The 19,153-nt window shown below is 44.5% G+C and overlaps 1 protein-coding gene and 1 long non-coding RNA gene across 4 annotated transcripts in view; one reads left to right on the top strand and one right to left on the bottom strand.

The window, feature by feature from the left end:
* Positions 1-5,200: 5,200 nt before the first annotated feature.
* On the bottom strand, positions 5,201-17,866 carry SLITRK4 (SLIT and NTRK like family member 4). 3 transcript variants are annotated; one of them, XM_077890210.1, is made up of 2 exons: positions 17,481-17,866; positions 5,201-13,157 (listed from the first exon to the last, which is right to left on the bottom strand). In XM_077890210.1, exon 2 carries the CDS (start codon positions 13,105-13,107, stop codon positions 10,591-10,593), a length of 2,517 nt encoding a protein of 838 aa, XP_077746336.1. In that variant the 5' UTR covers positions 13,108-13,157; positions 17,481-17,866; the 3' UTR covers positions 5,201-10,590. The 3 variants fall into 3 exon arrangements, with proteins under 3 accessions (XP_077746336.1, XP_077746335.1, XP_077746338.1); XM_077890209.1 differs by lacking the exon at positions 17,481-17,866 and adding an exon at positions 16,690-16,826; XM_077890212.1 differs by lacking the exon at positions 17,481-17,866 and adding an exon at positions 16,100-16,550.
* The window catches only part of LOC144309089 (uncharacterized), a 90,337-nt gene continuing 88,158 nt past the window's right edge, over positions 16,975-19,153 (top strand). Inside the window, exon 1 of the long non-coding RNA XR_013375212.1 lies at positions 16,975-17,413. This is a non-coding gene — a long non-coding RNA (uncharacterized LOC144309089). The remainder of the gene's footprint in view (positions 17,414-19,153) is intronic.

The following is a 19,153-nucleotide window of genomic DNA, read 5'->3' as shown; positions in this document are numbered from 1 at the left end:
CTACAGCTACTTCCATGCTACAGCAGCTGAGCTGACTAGTTACAGCAAAGACTGTGTGGCCCGCAAAGCTTCAAGTTATCTGCTCTCTGGCCCTGTGCAAAATAGGTGTGGCAACCCCTGGTCTAGTCTCTGCCTACCCCACCAGCACCACGTGATGAGCTAATTCCCACACTGGGGTCTTAGCCATGTTGCCCCCTCAGTTTCACATGCCCTGGCCCAACCCCACTCTTTGACAACTAACTTGACCTCACCCTTTAGGTCTTTCATTCAAATGTCTTTTCCACAGGACAGCCTTAATTAACCGATGCCACCCCCCCTTTCCCCCACTCCAATATGAACAAGGTCGCATGAATGAAAGCCACTTAGGGGACACACGTGGGTCTTGAGGAGAGTCGGTTTAAGTCAGTCTGCCAGTTCCAATCGACCTGAGCTACAACAGCTTCACATGTGATATTCCGGAAGGGTACAAAGAGAGGCCTCAGTCCACTGTCACGGGCCGAAATGCCAGCCTTTGTTCTAGGAACATGGTCTCCTCTTCTCCTCCTCAATAGCCTCTTAAAATACCCCTGAGAGTATTAACATACTAATGTACGTGTGAATTAGCTGCAGTGTGAATTTGGTATTTAAATGTGAATCAGGTGGAAAGAAAAACATCAAACAGAATTAGAGTTTTAATGGGAGTGGGGAGGTTACTTACTTGGAGCACTCGGCCACTGTCACAGAAGAGGACTTTGAACAAGGAGCTAGGGGGCTGCACGGGCATGGGTGGGCACGTACATGAAGAAAGAGGGGAGGCCTGAGGGTCAGTGTGCTGTGCTCTAATAGACATCATGATGTGCCAGCAACCAATCAAACTAAGTATTTTTTATTCCCTTCTATTCTTTTCTACTTAAACATTAATGAGGCAGAGGTTATTTATACATTTAACACGGTGACTATTTAGAAGTGAAGTAGGATCCGGATGTGTAAAACTGCTAATTTTGAATGAATTGCTAACTAGTACCTGAAGGAATACTCTTTGTGATTAAAGGGGTCAGCGAATGCACAGTGGCCACTTTGAAGGAGCCCCTGGTTAATAACACTTAATGAAGACAAACTCAGAATTGCATTGCAGAGTGATCTCGGATGTATTCAGAATCTTTAAAAACTAACGGCACCCAATAAACAACCAAAAACCCTTGAGGTTTCAAGGGTGTCTTTCCTTTCCAAGTTCTTGTTTTTAAGAAAACTTTGACTCTATGGAATGAAATTCAAGTAAGTATTTCTGAGAGTTTTTTTTTTTTTTTTTTTGGTAATTCGGATAATTTGTGGTTGCTATTCTTAATATAGTCTGTTGAGCTATAACCTGAGTTAAAATTATTTGGAATAATTTTCAATTCTATCTAATTGAGGGTAAATAATAAAAAAAATAGACCCAACTCTAATTAGGGAAGACGATATAACAATACACTAACCTTTGTGTCCCATTTGCCAAGCTCAAGAAATAACCTCAAAATTGAAATGTAGGACTGAAATAATAAATATAAGCACATCTTATCACTGCTAGTGTGAGGTTGTTACTAGAGTGCCATCTTCAGTGCAATGTACAAAGGAGGTTGTTTTTTCCTTTGTGAGAAAAAATTAAACATCAGAGAGTATTCTCTTTGGAATGCTGACACAAAATGAAAACACTAAAAATTAGAAGGAAACTTGTGTCTCTTCCAAAATGATGCTTCATATCTAACTGGTACTTGGGGTTATTGATTCGTTATTCTAATATCCAGTAGGTATCACCTATTAGCGATTGAGCTACTATAGATTGAGGATTTGAATGTTTGGGACAAAATACACATTTGATAGTCTTGGCTTGCTTGAAAAATGACTTTGGTGTATAAACCAGGGAATCCTAGGATCTTAGAGCTAGAAGTGTCCTCCAAGATCAGCTAGGCTAAGCTTGCATTCAAATACATTTTCTTGAATAACATCCATCCTCCTTGTCAAAACCATTCTCACTTTGGATACTTGTACGGATAAAGAACTCCGTATTTTGAAATCTAGCTCATTCCTCCAGTTATGGGCTGCTATAAAACCTTATGGAAAATGTCCTTATGCTACATTGGAACGTCTCCCTGAAGCCTCACCCACAGATCCTCATTCTCCTCCTTGGAACTTCCAAATAGAACAGTGTAATGGAAATAGCATTATCCTGTGAGTCAGGAGAAACAGGTTGTAGACCAGATTGGTCTTAATATGTTGCTTGGCTTTGGGCAAGTCACCTTCCCTCTCTAGCCCTCGTTGCTCTTCCAAAAGAAAAGGAATTGGGATGAAATGATCTGATTTGCAAATTCAAGGAGCATGTATACTCTCGCCTTCCTGTGATGGTTCTTAAATGTTGGAGGTATTTACCAACAGGCTCTTGGCCTAACCCTGTTCCGATAACCTTTAAGATGGAATAAAGACCATTTAGTTCTATCATAAGGACACTATGATAGGTCAGCAAAACTGGCCTTCTTCAATATGTTTATAGTCAAATGAGCAGCTGAAATCAGATACACATTTGAGATTAAATAACCAAGTGAGCGCTCACACATTCTACACTGCAGTCGCATCTAAGCAACCAAGATGACTATGCAGAGAATGGAAATGCTGTTCCGGAACTGAGTCCTACTTCCCTCATAACGCACATATCGAAGCCTACAAAAAGCCAACACGTTCAAAGGAAGGCGATCTCCACCTTGATGTAATTAAAAAAAAAAAAAAAGTCTGCATTTTGGTTCTCTTAAAAGCCCTCTTTTCCTAAGGGCAGGCTGGTTCCCTTCTTAAGCCTGATGGTTTTATCCAGTTTCCAATGAGCATTTCTTACATGTAGACACAAAATGCTTTGTGAATTTTCACGGTGAGAATTGATACAGCAGCATTTCAGCAGCTGTGCCAAATCTGAGCAAATGACTATTTTCTGAAATAGTGCAAGGAGAAAATAACAGCCATGTTTATGGCAACACATGGCAAACCTGCCCACATGTCAGCAATAATAAACTTCTTTAGTTATTGCAGGGACTCCAGAGGACAAGCTGATTTCTCGGAGTCCAGCTCAGGAGGTAAAGCACTGCACTCCAATTCCACTGCAAGGAGATCTGAAACACAAGAAATATCTTCCTAAAGTTGGCTCCCTCCGCCCCCCATAACTCACTCTATCTTCCTATAATTATTTTTGTGTCAGCAGGACTTCCTTTTAAATCAATCACTTACTGTACTAAATTTTCTATATTTCTGGAAGTTATAGAAGGAAATGAGCAGATAGAAGTGTGATGATTCTTTCTATAAATAAACTGTGAGTTTCTAGGATGGAATTACTTTCCCCTTTGAAGGAGAGCTAGGCATAAGACAACTAGAAGCTGTCGTGGCCTGCAAGTTAACTGGTAAGTAAAAACAAAGACAGCAATGTGGAAAATATATTCAATTGAAATCCCTCAGGGGACGCGTGGGTGGCTCAGTGGTTGAGCATCTGCCCTTGGCTTGGGTCATGATCCCGGGGTCCTGGGATCGAGTCCCGCATCAGGCTCCCCGCAGGGAGCCTGCTTCTCCCTCTGCCTGTGTCTCTGCCTCTCTCTCTGTGTGTGTCTCTCATGAATAAATAAAATCTTAAAAAAGAAAAGAAATGCCCTCTAGACATGGTAATACTACAATGGAAAATATATGCTTGGACATAGAATCCTAGATTATTTTATGTGTATTGCCACTAATGACCAAACAGCAGTTAAAATATATATATATATTTCCCTGAGCTAGCCTGTGCCATAGATGATGTTGGCTGTTTATAGCAGCAGAAGAGAAGAATTTCCAGCAGGGAGGACTTGGCAAATGTGACACATCCTGCTATGGAACAAGGAGACCCATGGCAGAGACATGGCTTCCCGGGGGTTCTCGCAGGAAATGGCTTTTGAAATATGCACTTGGTAATTTGTATTGAAATACAATTGCTGAAAACAAACCAAAAGGCTCAGCAGCTTTTCACCATGGGATTAGGAACCCAAACGTTTGTATCGATTTCTGTTTCTCCTTATCAAAATTCATTATATGTACTACACATGTTTCACTGGCTATTCTTATGAAGCACAAATACTGCTTATTGTTTTTTACAGCAGAGCTCTACCAGGAGGCCCTGACAGGCAGTTCGAGATGTCAGTCATCCTGGGAAACAACTCCATGGAAGCTGAAAAGGTAACCAGTTGTTTTAATTGACCTGTGAGTTCCTTGAAAACATGTGTGTTACGTGTGTTGTGTTGGTACATCCTGGATTTCATATATATTTGCAAGAAATAAAGCAGAGAGAGAGAATAAGGAGAAAGAAGTCTGTGATTTGACATATGTTGCCACGACTCTTGTTCAGTAATCAGATTCTATCTGATAAACTTTTTTTGTTTTTTCTCTGAAAAACTCTTGACTTAGGTACAGAGCTCTTTGGTCGGTAATTTGCAACCTACTTGTTCTTCTTCCTTTTAACCTCCATGTTCTAATACCTTCTAATCAAATCCTTACCCTGGGGTTCTTTAGTTTGGATCTAGATGTCTCTACATGGTTCTCTGAATGATATTTGTGAAAGGCAGCAGCAGCATTGATTTGTACCTTGGTTGGCTGCCTGGGAGGTTCCATACCGCACCGTATCTTAAATATGCTTACAGATGGAAGGATGATAACGATGATAAAGTTAACAAGGAAAATCAAAACCAAAAATCAAGACAGTGGACATTACTGAAATCCAAGGAAGTCCCGGGAGGAAACTTGGCCAAATTTCCAGTTTTTATGAATACAGTGGTCAGGTTTCCATTCAAAGTGAACAAAAAAGTGAACATTGATCATTTGGGCCCCAATATCCACTTTGATTTGGAAAATCTAGGTAGGTAGTCAAGGCAGAGACATTTTATGTGTTTATATCACCTAAGTAATTCCCTTTGTGCATAATTCATAATTTGTATATACTCCTGTGTATGTGTATGCGTGTGCATGTGTATGTGTGTGGCGTGGCGGGGGGAGGGGAGGCAGGTAGGTAGACCTAGCCTATTTTTTTGTTGTTGTTGGGTTTGGTTTTTCTTTTAGACCTGCCCTATTGTATAAGCTAACAAAATAATCGCATTGGCCAAGAAACAAATTATTTGCATTTCTTCTTGATGTTGAGCTTTACTGATTTCACACTAAAAAACACACTAGATGGCTACAAATATGACCTATAAGAAAAGACTTTTATTAGTGAAAACAGCATTAAAATTACTGAATATCAACTCCAGAGTTTTACCACAATGGTTCAGTTTACATGAAACAATAATGAAAATATACATTGTAATTCGTAGTCAGGAGAAATGAGCTCATTATGATTTTCAAAGGCTTCCATGAGCAGTATCCATTGCACAACATGGCTTCCTCAGGTTGTTTACCAGCAACACAGGACATGATCTAGTATTTGTGAGGCGTCAACTAAGACAAATGTGTTGTTCAGAAACTTTAGAAGACTATTTTCTTCCCATAGCTAATTTGAAAGTGATATTTTGTATTTTTTCATTACATACTCATATAATTTCTCTGAAGACCTTATTCATGAGCTTTGTAAGTTACACAAGTCACTTCTCATTTCTGATGTATTAACGGCATCACTAGGATTTCTGTTTAGCCAGTGTCTACAAAAGCAAATTAAGGTGGTGGGCTGAGTGATCCTTTCCTGGTTCTGGGTACTATAGTCAATGAGTCTGGTAATTATTAGGATTTAATGAAAAATCTGAATCTTTTTCTTCTCAATAGCAATTATTTGGCTCGAAGTATTTAAGCAGTTGTCTCACAGCCCCACTTCATTTTCCCTCTGTAGACATAGGAACAACAGGCTAAACAAAACCTTTAAAAAATGTAAGAAGTCCTAGTCTATCATATAAGATAGACAACACAGTTTGCCTTCCCGGATTTCCCCTTCTAAAGTGCAATCTTATCAACCAGTGGAAACTGAGACAAAACAACAATCGAAATTGGATTAAGGGCAATTTTGTCCAAAATAAGTTATTCAAATTCATTTAGCCTCCTGTTTGCTTTTAATTTAACAAAGGACAGATAACCAGCAAATCTGAAATTGAGGGTTAACAATTATCAGGTGAACTTAGTATCTGTTGCCAGTTATTCCCGGTGAGTGAAGCCACAAACAGGATATTTTAGTTCAGCCCATCTGACCATAGTGACTAATTGAATGAGCACTGGAAATGAAGCCAAACTTTCATTTGATACCGCTTGTCTACATAACTGAGTGGCTGGGACCCAAAGTCCTATGCTCAGGACTCACAAAGAACTAAAACAAGTCATACAATCACGGGATGTGTATCCTGTGTTACGTAAAACACTTAGTCCAAAAGCACTTGTATGTGCGATCTATACTGGTCACTTCTTCAGCATAGCTAGGTATAGCCTGAAGACCACAACACTCTTCATTTATCTCCTCTGTTTTCCTCTCTCTTTACATCTCTTCCCATAAGGAAATGTGCAAAAGTTTTTAAATAGATAGGTAAGATTGAATATTAATATAAGCTTATATGCAGTTATGTCAGATTCCAACTGATTAGTGGGACTGGGCTGCCAGTGGAAAGGGACACAGATTGCAAAGATGTCTGAAAAAAAAAAGCATCTCGTAATATAGATTTAGCAATTAAGTTTAATACAAATAGTATTCTAAAGCTCTGAATCTTACCCTCAAATCTAGGTGAAAAGATCAATTTGGTTACTGCTTTATTTCTTCTGAAAGATAATGGAAAGATAAATATATTTAACAAACTGTGGCTTCAGAAATACCATTGTAGCAAACAATTTTATTAATACTTTCATAAAAATGGCATTTAATAAATTCTCTCTAATACCTTGATGTTATTAAAAGCAAACAAAAGTCATTAAAACAGTTTCTTTCTGTGATTTACATTAGCTTTTATAGCATTACTTGATTTTTATCTTATAAACTAACCTAAAATACTAATAATCAAATCAGGGTAAAAACAATACAATGATTTTTCTTTACTTTATTTCAAAATAGTGATTATAAATACATTCTTAATATATTTTCTCCCCAGCTCTTTGGATGCGACAATAACAAAAAAACAAAAAAAACAAAACAAAACAAAACAAAAAAACAAAAACCAAAACTCACTGTGCTCATTTCATACAATGTCAATGTACAAATCATGCAAACGATATTATAGATTAATATTACTGCCATACATTTCTAGATGTGTTCTGTTATTTCTGCAATACCTGCTGACGTTACTCATGAGGCCATGCCCTGTGTATATGCATCCTTATGGCTTAAAGAAACAAAATGCTTTAAAAAAAGCAACAAAAGAAAGCTGGTCTTAAATGATTTTCTAATTAATATATTTATTCAGTTTATTTTTCAGAATGGAAAACTAAATATAGAATATAAATTGCCTTACAGACTTGAATCACTGTATTTTAATAGCTGCTTTCTCATAAAATTACACAAAGATTTACTTTTAAAGAATTGAATCATCTTTATTGATTTCATAAAAAAATAATTTAAAACTTGATTTATAGTACACGGACATAATATATTATCTCAACCCCTCTACTAATTTCATATGATCTAATCTTCTTTCCAACCCTTCTAACAGAGTCCAAGCACATGATACAATGCCAAGAAGCCCATGATGTGTCAGACCACATTAGAAGTGAGCACTTCTTGGCTTTTCTAGATTTGAATCAAATTCTACTAAAGACGCTGTACTGACCTATAGATCATCCCTCAAGGGGTTAAACTAACATCAAGGTTATAGTTGAAGCCAACAAAATGTAGATACAGTGTCTTAACTGCTCTTGTACTCAACTCAAAACTTATGCCTAACTACATTATCATAAAATGTACAAGTAGAACTAATGAGAGACAGGTGCAAAACAGTATACACTGTATAATGTAGGCACAATGACTTCGGTTAAGGAAAATAGATCAGCCTTAACCAAGGATTTGTTACTGTCATTCACTTACAATTAAAACCTCCAAATAACCACACACATTTAAATTACTTTTTTAAAAAAGTTGAACATTTTATACCTTTCGGCAGAAGAGTTATGAGATAGCCAATATGCTACAGCAAGCTTTGAGATGATGGCAGGTACTCTTGCCATTGACAACTGCAGAAACCATGAAACATCTTCAAAGCATCACCACACTGAATAAAAGGCGTCATCCCAATGACCTATTATCCCCAGATCATGGATAGAGCTTTCCGGTTCCTCCCATAAGCTTCTACTTAAGATTCCTCAATCCATACTTTATTGACAGGATAAACTAAAACACTCTCTTTGAAGCCTTTGCGTCTTTATCCTGTCAGTATGCATTAGGAGCCCTTTAATCCATGGATGCATGCAAGCATGGTAATGGCATATTAAAAGTCCTTATGAAATTGTAGATGAAAACACACTGTTGGGCACACATCTTCATGTCTTTTCTTTCAAGATCAGAAAGCAAGTATTTGTTTGTATTTTTTTTTAATATTCATATAAAGTTTTCACAGACATTGTCATGAAAATTAAAATTACACATTAAAGTTTTAAGAGCACCAGCACATACATATGGAGACAATTTTTTTTCCGCTATTTAAAAAAAAAATCTCCAAATTATCTATATGTATGCATATATACTCAAATACACACACACGGGCACACACACACATACACACACACACCCTCTAAGAATGCCAAGTTTTTTTTTTTTTTTTTAATCCTGGAACAAACATATAAAGCCCTGAAATTAGTACGTAATAAAGGGACTACTGTTACAACGTCAACCATAATGTCATTTTGGAAGCTGCGCCAAAACATCTGCCACTTGAAGTTCATGAAGAATGTCTATGTTTACCTTCTTGGTCATCTGATTAATACAGTAATTATAAGAGATGGAGCACAAAGAAATATACATATGCAGGCAGGCCAAGAAGGTAATGTGTTTCAGGATGTCACTTTGCTAATTGGGAGCTCCTACAAATCTTCGAATGTCTCCCATTATCAAGTCCTTCCTCTGACCAATTTTGACTTAGAAGTTAACAGCACAAGCAAACACAGTGGCATATCATTTGTAGTTGCAGACTGTGAACTCATCTGAGACCAATGAAAGCATTTTACAGTGTGGCTTTGAGAGCCGAGAGATTACCATGATGTTCACTGCTCTACTGGATTATCTGATAGTAGCTGGAATGACGACAGAACAGGATACTGATGCGTACGAGATATAACTATTAACCTTACCCATTAATTTCTTTTTTAAATATTTGTAGTGAAAACTATTGGAATTAAGCTCATAGAATCCTGAAAAGCAAGACAACTGATGGCAAATAACAACTGCCCCAGACACGATACTTTAAAACTAAGGAACCTATTTTAAAATGCACAGTTGGTAACAAATCTGAAGATAATATGCTAACTTCTCAAGAATAGCACAGAACTGTTGTTTTTTTTTTTGTATTTTTGTGTTTTTGTGGTTTTTTTGTTTTGTTTTGTTTTTGAATCATACCTGATCACAATGTCCAGAATATTTCTGTACACGGAAGCTTCAGTTTCGGTTTGGTATATTTTTTTTCTGCCTAGATTTATACTCATTGATAAATTCCCTGTGATCAGGAAAACAAGTCAGGCATATTAAATACATCTTAAGGAGTACATATTTTCCTATTTAGTATACAAAGTACTTCATAAATATGAATTATGTTACAAAAATAGCTTTGGGTGCGCTCACACGGTAAGCACTTTGCTAATTTTGGACAACCTTTAAGGATTGTGGGTATTTCACGTAACTGAGAACAAACTCTAATGTTTAGTTTGAGCCTTGTTTAATTCTGATAAACATCATGTATTTCTTCAGATCACCACAAACGCTATGTAACTCACGTTGACTTTTTTCTTTTAGGTTTTATGTATAGACAGGTAATGCTTAAAGTGTTCAAATTTATTTTATAGTTATGTAATGCATGGTATATTTTAAACAAATATTTGCACAATTTAACATTATAAATCCAGCGGTTTCAAGATGCAGGCCATAAAGTTTACCGATTTACAAATACTATCGAATGTTCTCTCTTTGCATGCTTTTTTTTTTTTTAGACTTTTCAGATAATCTTTACACAGAGTTGTTACAATGCCACAAATCAAAAGGATTTATTCCAGTTCCACCAGCTTAATCTACGTGCAAGATGAAGGACCCAGCTGAGGTACAAACATCGGTACCAGTTTTTCTTGAGTTTGCTTTACAAAGCACAAAGAGACGAAGGTTTTGCATTGGGGTACAAAACAGATTTGCCTCTTGAGGTTAAATTCAGTGTATTCTGTATATAAAGCATCCCTTTGGCAATAGAGTTTGCAGTATCCCCACAGGACTCCACAGTATAGGTTTTCTGTAGTAAAATCTATTAAGGAAATTCTCTTCTACTGGACACATCTCTGCAGCTACAGTTAATGAGACAGCCTCGGAAACACCTGCCTCTATGCCTATTGATAATATAGTATTTGGAAGTTAGAAGTCAACAAAAGGCACTTTCATCATTAAATAAATGTCCTCTGTATGAAGCGAGATTGCATGACCTAGATCTTGTTCAAAGCTGTCTGCTCCTCAAGGACCTGTAGGTAGTCAGGGGAACTCTGGAGTTTCGCCTTCAGTTCAAAATACTCGCTGCTCTTCCTCTGCTCCACGACGATTTTACTGTGGTTGCCGCCTATCAGGGACTTCTTGGTTTTTTTGTCTTGTTGTTTCTCTGGGTAGCGGATCTCAAAGCCACTGACGCCGATGCTGTTGTACTCCTTTTTGTTTTCCAGAAAATTCTGAATGAACACATTGGAATCCCTGCTCGGGAATAACTCATCCAGCTCATCAATTGTGCTCAGTCTCTTCCTACTATCCACGTGCAATAAATCTTTCTCCTTGTCGGCAACGTTTCTCATAATGACTTTCTGTCCCGGAGGATCTGAAAACATGAACCCGGTCTCTGACTCTTTCAGGCCACAGGTGTGGCTCTTGCTCATCTGTTCTATGGTTTGGGGGATGAAGGCTTCCGTGCTCAGTCCGTCTTTTTTATTGGTCTTGTGGTCATGCTTCCTCAGCTGCAGCTGCATGGAGCCACACTCGGGATTCCCCAGGCCCTCGTGCTTCACCGTGGGCTTCTTGTTCCGCCGCAGCACAAAAACAAGAAGACAAAAAGCAACGAACACAGTCAAAATGAGGACCACTAGGATACTTAGGATTAAAATAGACAGAGGCACCGGGCCACCGGGAGGACTTCGAATGGGACCCAGCGGGGTGGTGAATGTGATGGCAGGTGCAGGGCTCGTGAATGGCGCAGATGGCTTGTTCAAGAGTTTGGGACATAAGATCTCATTTTTGAGGGACTTCAGTTCGATGTTGGCAAACTGAACAGGTGTCTCACATCTCAGTTCTTTCACGACAATCCCGTCATTCAACTTCTCCAGCCACAGCTTTAACGCCACCAAGTCACAGGTGCAGTCCCACGGGTTGCCCTCCAAGTCAATCTGTGTAAGCGACTGCAGCTGATCGAGGACCCCGCTGACGGGTAAGTACATGAACTTGTTGTTTCTCAGGTTCAGCCTAGCAAGGGGGGCTCCCGCAAAAATGTACACGGGCAGGCTTTTTAGGAGATTGTTGTTTAAATACAGTAGCTGCAAATTCGGCATCGAGTCGAAGGTGCCGGCTAAGATCTCCTTAATCAAATTGTATTCCAAATACAGATACTGCAGGTTATGAAGGCCTGAGAAGATTTCAGGATAGAGTCTTTCGATCTGATTGCCATTGAGATACAGCCTGCGTAAATTAGTGAGATTGTGGAATACATCTCCCTTGATCGCTGTAATCTGATTGCTGCCTAAATGGAGCAAATCCAGTCCCTCAAACTCAGCGAAGTCTGAGACGTCCACGTCTTTGATGCTATTGCCATTGACGTGCAACTTCTTGGCATTTAGAGGTTTCGGGACCAGTTCAGACATGGACTGTATATTTTTCTCTTGGCAGTTGACGCTCAGTCCCAAATCCGAAGGATGTGTTTTGCAAAAGCAAGGTGCCGGGCAAGGTGTCAGAGGTGGCACCCTTGTCTGGTAAGAGACAATCTGACTGAGGTTGCGGTTGGAAAGGGACTTGCCTGCCACGATTCCAGAGATCTTGGAAGGATTGGTTGTTTTCGGTGGTTTGGTCACTAATCTGTGTAAGGATGTTTGGGTGGTGTGACCATTGGGAGTGGTGTAGCCGTTCTCCAGCTGAGACGGAGGCAGGACTCGAACATCGAAGTCACTGCCCGTACCCATGGGGCATAATTCTTGCTTGTTGGTTTCTTTCAGAAGCCTCCCGTATAAGTCGCTGGGAGTTTCACAGATAGCCTCCCCTATGTAAATGTTATATGGCATATTCTCCAGCCAAGCTTTCAAAGGCAACAAATCACAGCTACAGTTCCAAGGGTTATCTTCCAGTTGCAATTCAACTACACGGCCTATGTGTTCCAGAACTCCGATATAGGGGAGCTTCTGGATTCTGTTCCCTCGTATATCCAGATGGGTCAAAGATGCGAATCGGAAAATATTATCAGGAAGGAATGAAATCAGATTGTCGTTAAGAATGAGAACTTTCAGTTTGTGGAGCTTATTGAAGGCTCCTCGTTCAATATACTTGATTAAATTGTAGTCAGCCTGGAGATACTCCAAGTTCTCTATGCCAAGGAAAGTGTCAGCTCGGAGAATCTTTAATTCATTGTTGTTCAAGTGCAACTGCTTTAATGCACTGAGCCCAAGAAAGGCTCCTCCCTCAATGTTCTGCAGTTTATTATTTCCCAGCTGCAGGGATACTGCGTGTGAAAAATTCAAGAATGTATTCGGATAGAGGATATTTAAAAAATTGTTTTGGAAATTGAGGTGGTAAAAATTAGACCAAGGTGGTTTCAGCTGATTTGGCCTGTAGACTGAAACCTTCTCACAGTTGACATAGAGCACATTCTCGACTGACACGCAGGAGCACACATTGCAAATTTCCACCGATACGTCAGAATCTGCGTTTGTCGAAGAAATCAGGGCTGACAAAATCAGAAAGAGCCAAAGAAACATCTTCTTGCAATCAGCAAACAACTTTATGCTTCTGAATAAAGAGAAATAATCTACAAAATAAAAAGAAAACATTTTTTCAATGGTCATTACTTGCAAGATGATGTGCGTTTACATCCTACCACAGTGAACACGTGGCTGTACTGATTAGCTTTGTATTATGCTGCAAGTATTCTCACTCAGTTGAAAAGCAATCACCAGATATGCCCTAAGTTTTATTTCCGTACCTGGAGTCTATGCACATTTTCCCTGGGCAAGAACACACAACAAATGACCGGAGAAAAAGGCTTGACTGTGCTTAAACCTCAACAATCTGAAAATACCTTCTCTACACGGACCATCAGACTCCACCCTTGCACACAGACCTCCTGCGACTCTAACGACTGACCCAGGCCATCAACTCTGTCTCTGTAGTTTGCACCACCCAAGGCGCTCCAGTCTGTAGAAGTCTACTCTCTGGGCCTCAGCTTGACAAGAGGCCGAACCAAGGAGATATTAGAGCCCTGGGTTCAAAGGAGGATGGCGATGGGAGGATTTGGTTGCTCTAGAAGGGACAGTCCAAAGATCAAGGCGGAGGGCGCCCTGGGAAGAGATGTGCCCGAGCTTCAGCCTGTAGGTAAGCACGCTGCCGTGACTCAGTTCACTCCTGTACATGGCTGCCTTGCACAAACACAGATGACCCAGTGAGGTTCTAGAAAAACGACTGAATAGGAAATGGCCACATTTTAATTTCAAGTAAATAAACGGTATCTAGTTTCCTGACAGTCATCTCCCAAATGGGGGTGGGGGAGCCTTTTGGGTCCCTGAAAGCAGGAGAGAAACCTGCTTGCTCCTGCATTGCCTAGCTGACGTCCAGACGGCTTTCCTGACAACCCCCCCCCCCACCCAAGAACTGGCTCCCCTGCCTTCCTGGCCCATTTGTATTCCTTTCCATGCCATTTTGAACCCAGGTCCGACAGACACTTGGCTGGGATGCTCCTCTCCTTCACTCGGACCACAGACTAGCACTGCTGAGGAACAGGAGTTCACACGCTACAGTCCTGGAGGGGCTTTAGCTGCAGCACCAGATGCATTTAGTGCAGCAAACGTCTGTCCTAAAATCATCACTTCCCCAACGTCCCCTCCCAATATCACCACCCCAAGTCTCGGTCTCTAAACAAATCACGAATCACTTAGTGGAGTTTAATGCTTTGCAAATTAACCCGTTGTAGCCACTTCCTTAAATACCGCATGCACATACAAACATATGCAGTGTTTCACGGAAAAGCCTAAAAGGAAACACAAGCACTGTGCGTTTTACTGATGCAATTTTAGGCATGTGAGCCTTTTTTCCATCTTGAATGGGAAGCTGGCTGCAATTTCAATATGGTTACCACCAAATATTAATGAAATAAATAAATTACCCAGGAACACACGATGAGGGAATGATACAAAGAAGTGTCGCACAGAAACTCCTTTGTTTATTTTGCCCACGAGGAATCAGCTAGTGGTAAAAGCAAACATGTCTCAAGGTAGACAATCCATTTGCCACGACCCAGAAAGATTTGCATTTTAAGTAGTTTGGTTCAGAATACAGCCTGGCACTGCCGAGATGCTCCTTGCCTGCCATGCAGACACGCATTTCCCCTATTCACCGTGATAGTTTGATTGGCAGTGCAAAAAAGAAGTCATAAATTCTCAAGTATGACATCATCCAAGCCAACTTTCATTGTAAAATCAAGATTTCACATGATCGTTTTGCCTTCCTATAGATGTGGTTTTCAGCAGCTATTCTGGTTCAGTTGAGTCATTTCGTGGTACGACCCCCCAACCAAAAATCAACCGAACTAGAAACCAAACAAGCCAAAAAAAAAAAAAAAAAAAAAACCCAAAGAACCCGAATTCCGTACAAAAACAAGAACGAGGAGCATCAGCAGATCTGAAATTGCATAAGGAGCTGCCCTCCTCCTCGGAATTTCTACTTTAAATAGCACGGGGGGAAAAAAGCCACAAGGACGAGCTAGGAAGTTCCCAAATGCATCTCCCGTGCAACGGAGAAAGCCGCAGGCAGCCGGAGTGTGGGGCAGGGGATAGGGCGGGCGGATCGCCGAGGACGGGGGACCGAAAGGGCAGGCGACCGCGGAGGGTGCCGAGCCCAGGGAAGGGAGCCAGGAGGGAGCTCGAAAGAGGGGAAGGGGGCGCGGAATGGAAGCGAAAGAAACCTCCCATTCACAGGCTGCCGCTAAAGCAGGCACATTTTCAAATCGGGGGGGGGGGGGGAGGATTGGAAAAAGGTCAATAAGCAAAAAAAAAAAAAAAAAAAAAAAACCCCAAAAAAACCCAACCAACCCCGGCAAAGTAGGAGTTGGGTACCCCGCGGCGAGAGCGGCCCGTCTCCGCGCCTCGGTGCCTGCGCCCTGCAGGGGCCCGGTCCCCCGGCCGCCCCGAGCGCCCGCGCCCGTGCGGAAGGAGCGGGCCTGCGGGGACCGACGCCGCCGGGCGGGGGCGGGGGCGGGGGCTCGGCCGGGAGCCGCGGGCCTCGTCGCCCCCGGTGCGCTCCCTCGGGCCGGCGGCGCCGCGGCTGGAGGGGCTGCCGGCGGTGGCGCGTACCGCAACGTTTTGCCGCATCCCGGTGCCCGGGGCCGGCGCGCGGCCCCCTCCCGGGTCCCGGGCCCCAGCGGCGGCCTCGTGGGGCGCGCAGCGGAGGCGGGGACCGCTCGGGATGTCGCGGGGGCCTTCAGCCGCGCTGCGCACGCATTTCTCCGCGCGCTCCCGTCCCACCCGGGGCAGCTACTGGAGTTTCCAGCGGCCTCCCCAGACCCGGGCGTGCGGTGCTGGAGGGGTGAGGGACGGCCGGCTCGGGCCACGCGGCCGGGGTCCCCGGGGCGTCACTGGCCCGCCTGTCACTGGCGGAGTGAGCCGGGGACTCCGTGGCCGAGAGCGGCGGTCCCGGCGCCCCCTGCCCCCCACCCTGCCGACCCCCCCCCACCGCCAGCCACAGGAGGGCTGCTCTCACCAAGCCCGGAATCCGCTCAACATTGGGGCATCTTGCAAAGTCGCGCTGCCAGCACTTGCCCGGCTTCGCAGGGCTTTTGGAGTTAGCCACCGGCTTCTCCCGATCCCGCGTCGCCGGCTGCCTGGGGTCTCCGACCAGCTCGGGGGCCACTGCCCTGAGCCACGGATCCACGTCCGCCCGGGGTGCTTGCGAGGGGGGCGCAGAAGACAAAGCCAGCGCAGCGGCCCCGACAGCCCGAGCCGCCCTAGACCCGGACACTTGCCCCGGCGCCCCGGCCGCCACCGGGGGAGGCACGGGATTAAGGACACCGGATCTTTGGGTCCTCGGGGACTTGCGAGCGCGCCGGGTCGGCAAGCGGCTGCTGGTGGGGTAGCCACTATGGTCGCTCTGGCCACTCCGCCGGCCCCAAACCAACACGACCCAAACTAAAAATAATAAGCTACCTGCCCCCCTCCGCGCGCACGCGCGCGCGCACACACGCACACACGCGCACACACACACACACACACACGCTCGCGCTGCCGAGCCGATCGGGGAAGAGGCAGCGAGTGTCAGCGCGGCCCGCGCGGCCCCGCTGGAAATTCACCCACCTCCGGAGCCCAGCAGCTGTCGCAGGGCCCGCCGCGCCGCGATCCGCTCTGCGGTTTCCGCGCTCGTGTCCCCGCGATCCGCGACCGCGCTGCTCCGCGCCGGCTCGCCGGTCAAACCCGCCGAGCAGCCCTCGCAGGCGAGCGGCGGGCAGCGGCGCGCGCGCACCCGGCCAGACACCGCGCGCGCACCCAGCCCCTCGCACACGGGCTGCACCTTTACATACACGCGCCGAGTCCCCGCCCCCGCCCCCCGCCCCGCACACACGCAGCCTCCCTCCCGAAACTCAGAACCCCCGACCCCCGCACATGCCGGGGGGCCCCCGTCCCCCGTCCACACGCCTCCACTGGATCCCTCTTCTACCCACGCGCCGAGAAAGCGCACTTTCCTCCCGGCATCCGCCCCCTCTTTATGCCTCAAAGCCCCCCCCGGGGAGGAGCGACCCCTTTCCTCCAGCGCAGAGACCCCAGTCCCCACGCGCGAGCGCGCCAACCTCCATCCTCCCACCGCATCCACGCACACTCGAGTCCTTTCTCCTCCCTCAGTCCCCAGGAACGGAGGCGCACACACACACACACACACACACACGCCCGGGGCGTTCCTTTGAGGAGCAACCAAGAACCCCGGCGAAGCCAAAGGAACGTCGGAGGCGGGGGTGGGGGGCCGAGGGAGGTAGATGGGGTCGTCGAGTCTACGCGGGATTGAATAATTCCAGGATCCAGGGGGGTGAGTCAACAACAATGACATCCAAAGGCTACACTCGCACTTGGGCTTTGTAGCTCGGGCACGGTACCTTGGGCTAGTTGTCACCCCGCAGATCAGAGGGCTCCGGGGACACTTCTTCGGCAGGCGGCGGGCGATCCTGGATGGAGGCTTCTTGGGACCGGTTTCCCGGGATCCAGCAGCGTCCTCGCTCCCCCTACCTGTCTGCGCGCAAGGGGCCGGGGGCTTTAAGGCAAAAGTGTGGAGCTTTAGCCCAGAGTGAGACTTATTTAGTGGGTTTAGGGGGAGACGGGTTAATTCTCCGCGCCTCGGAACTCCGCGTGCCTCCGGCGTAGAACGGGTTAAGCGGGAGCAGGACGCTTAGGGAGCTGGGGGTGGGGAGAGGGGATAGGGATAGAGGAAAGAGAGGTGTGGGACCCGGAGGGATGCCGCACTTGCGACCGAAAGAAGAAAAAAAAAAAATCAGCTTTGGCTACTGAGCATGCCCAGTTCCCAGCTCGAGCCCTATAAGGGAGGCATTGTGTGCGTTCCACTTCTCCGGGCTTTGGTGGTGACCGGGAGGGGACTTTGGTTGGGGAGGGTGGTGGTGAATGAGAGGCTTTAGGGAAGGGGGACGAGGTTTGGAGCTCTGGGGTTGTGCGGGAGGAGACCCTTGGGATCCCTTGGGGAGGCAGGGAAGGAGGCAACAGAGGGGACTACGAAAAGTCACTTCAGTAGCCCCCCCCCCCCCCCCCCCCGCCCTGTCGTGTCTATACCGAAGAGGCTTTAGCAATTGAATCTCAAATATCCAGAGGCTGCAAATCCAGCGTGTGGATTGTCTAGGCCCCTTTCTTCTACCCATTCGCTAGGGCTTCCACGAGCGACTAGGAATATCCCGGGGGAGAGGCTAATGTTCCAAGCAGTCTCCTGCAGACTGGGAATTTAGTTAACAAGCTTGGCACGAAAGCGGATGTACCTGTGGGGTTGGGGGACTTGGGCTATCCTGTACGTGTTGCAAATAGCTGGCTTTCCTAAGGAGGAAAGGCTAAAGCGGTCGTTTACTCCCTGCCCCCCCCCACCCCACCTTACTGTTTTTGTAGGTGCTTGGCTAAGAAAAACAACTCTCTTTACTTTGTGTCTGTGGGGATAAACTGGCTTTAGGTAAATAGAGCTAAGTTATAAATGGCAAGTCTTTTCCGAGCCCATTCTTTGCCACATTTCAGGTGATACTGCAGGGCCCGTTTCTTCAGGACCTATGTTCTCGCCTAATCCACTTACTCAAATTCCAGTCGCTCTAGCCACACTGGAGTATAGCCAGTACCCAGAAATGCTTTTACTTAAAAATGAAAAACTCTTTAAACTAAAACTAGCGATAGCTTTGAAACCAGAATTTGGCTGGCTGCCTGAACTCCTACAGTTAAACATTTACCATAATTGGTTGATGTTTAAAGGCCTCAAATCTAGGCAAAAAAAAAATCTGATGAGCAAAGGATTTATCACATTATTTGTGGATGCTGTCCTGTCCTCTATGTTATCTGTGATATCTATTCATATATAAGTTCGATTTTTTTCATTTTTGTCATTGCATGGGGCTGCCTTCAGGTTATATTCATGCAAATGTTTGCTGGGCACAGCATGTATATAGAGATGCATGTACAATATGTAAATGAATATTTAAATAGATATGTGTGTAGAGGCATGTTTTCTTATGACCTTGGTAAATATTGCATCTTTCATAAAGAATCCTTTCTCTACCCCCACTCC

This window comes from Canis aureus, chromosome X (genome assembly GCF_053574225.1).
Source record: "Canis aureus isolate CA01 chromosome X, VMU_Caureus_v.1.0, whole genome shotgun sequence".
Classification (NCBI taxonomy): Eukaryota; Metazoa; Chordata; class Mammalia; order Carnivora; family Canidae; genus Canis; species Canis aureus.
The sequence above is the reverse complement of the archived record's forward strand: the minus strand, read 5'-3'. Positions and strand labels throughout refer to the sequence as shown.

Coding starts and splice junctions, on each gene's coding strand:
- SLITRK4 (XM_077890210.1), bottom strand. CDS start 13,107: ATGTTTCTTTGGCTCTTTCTGATTTTGTCAGCCCTGATTTCTTCGACA.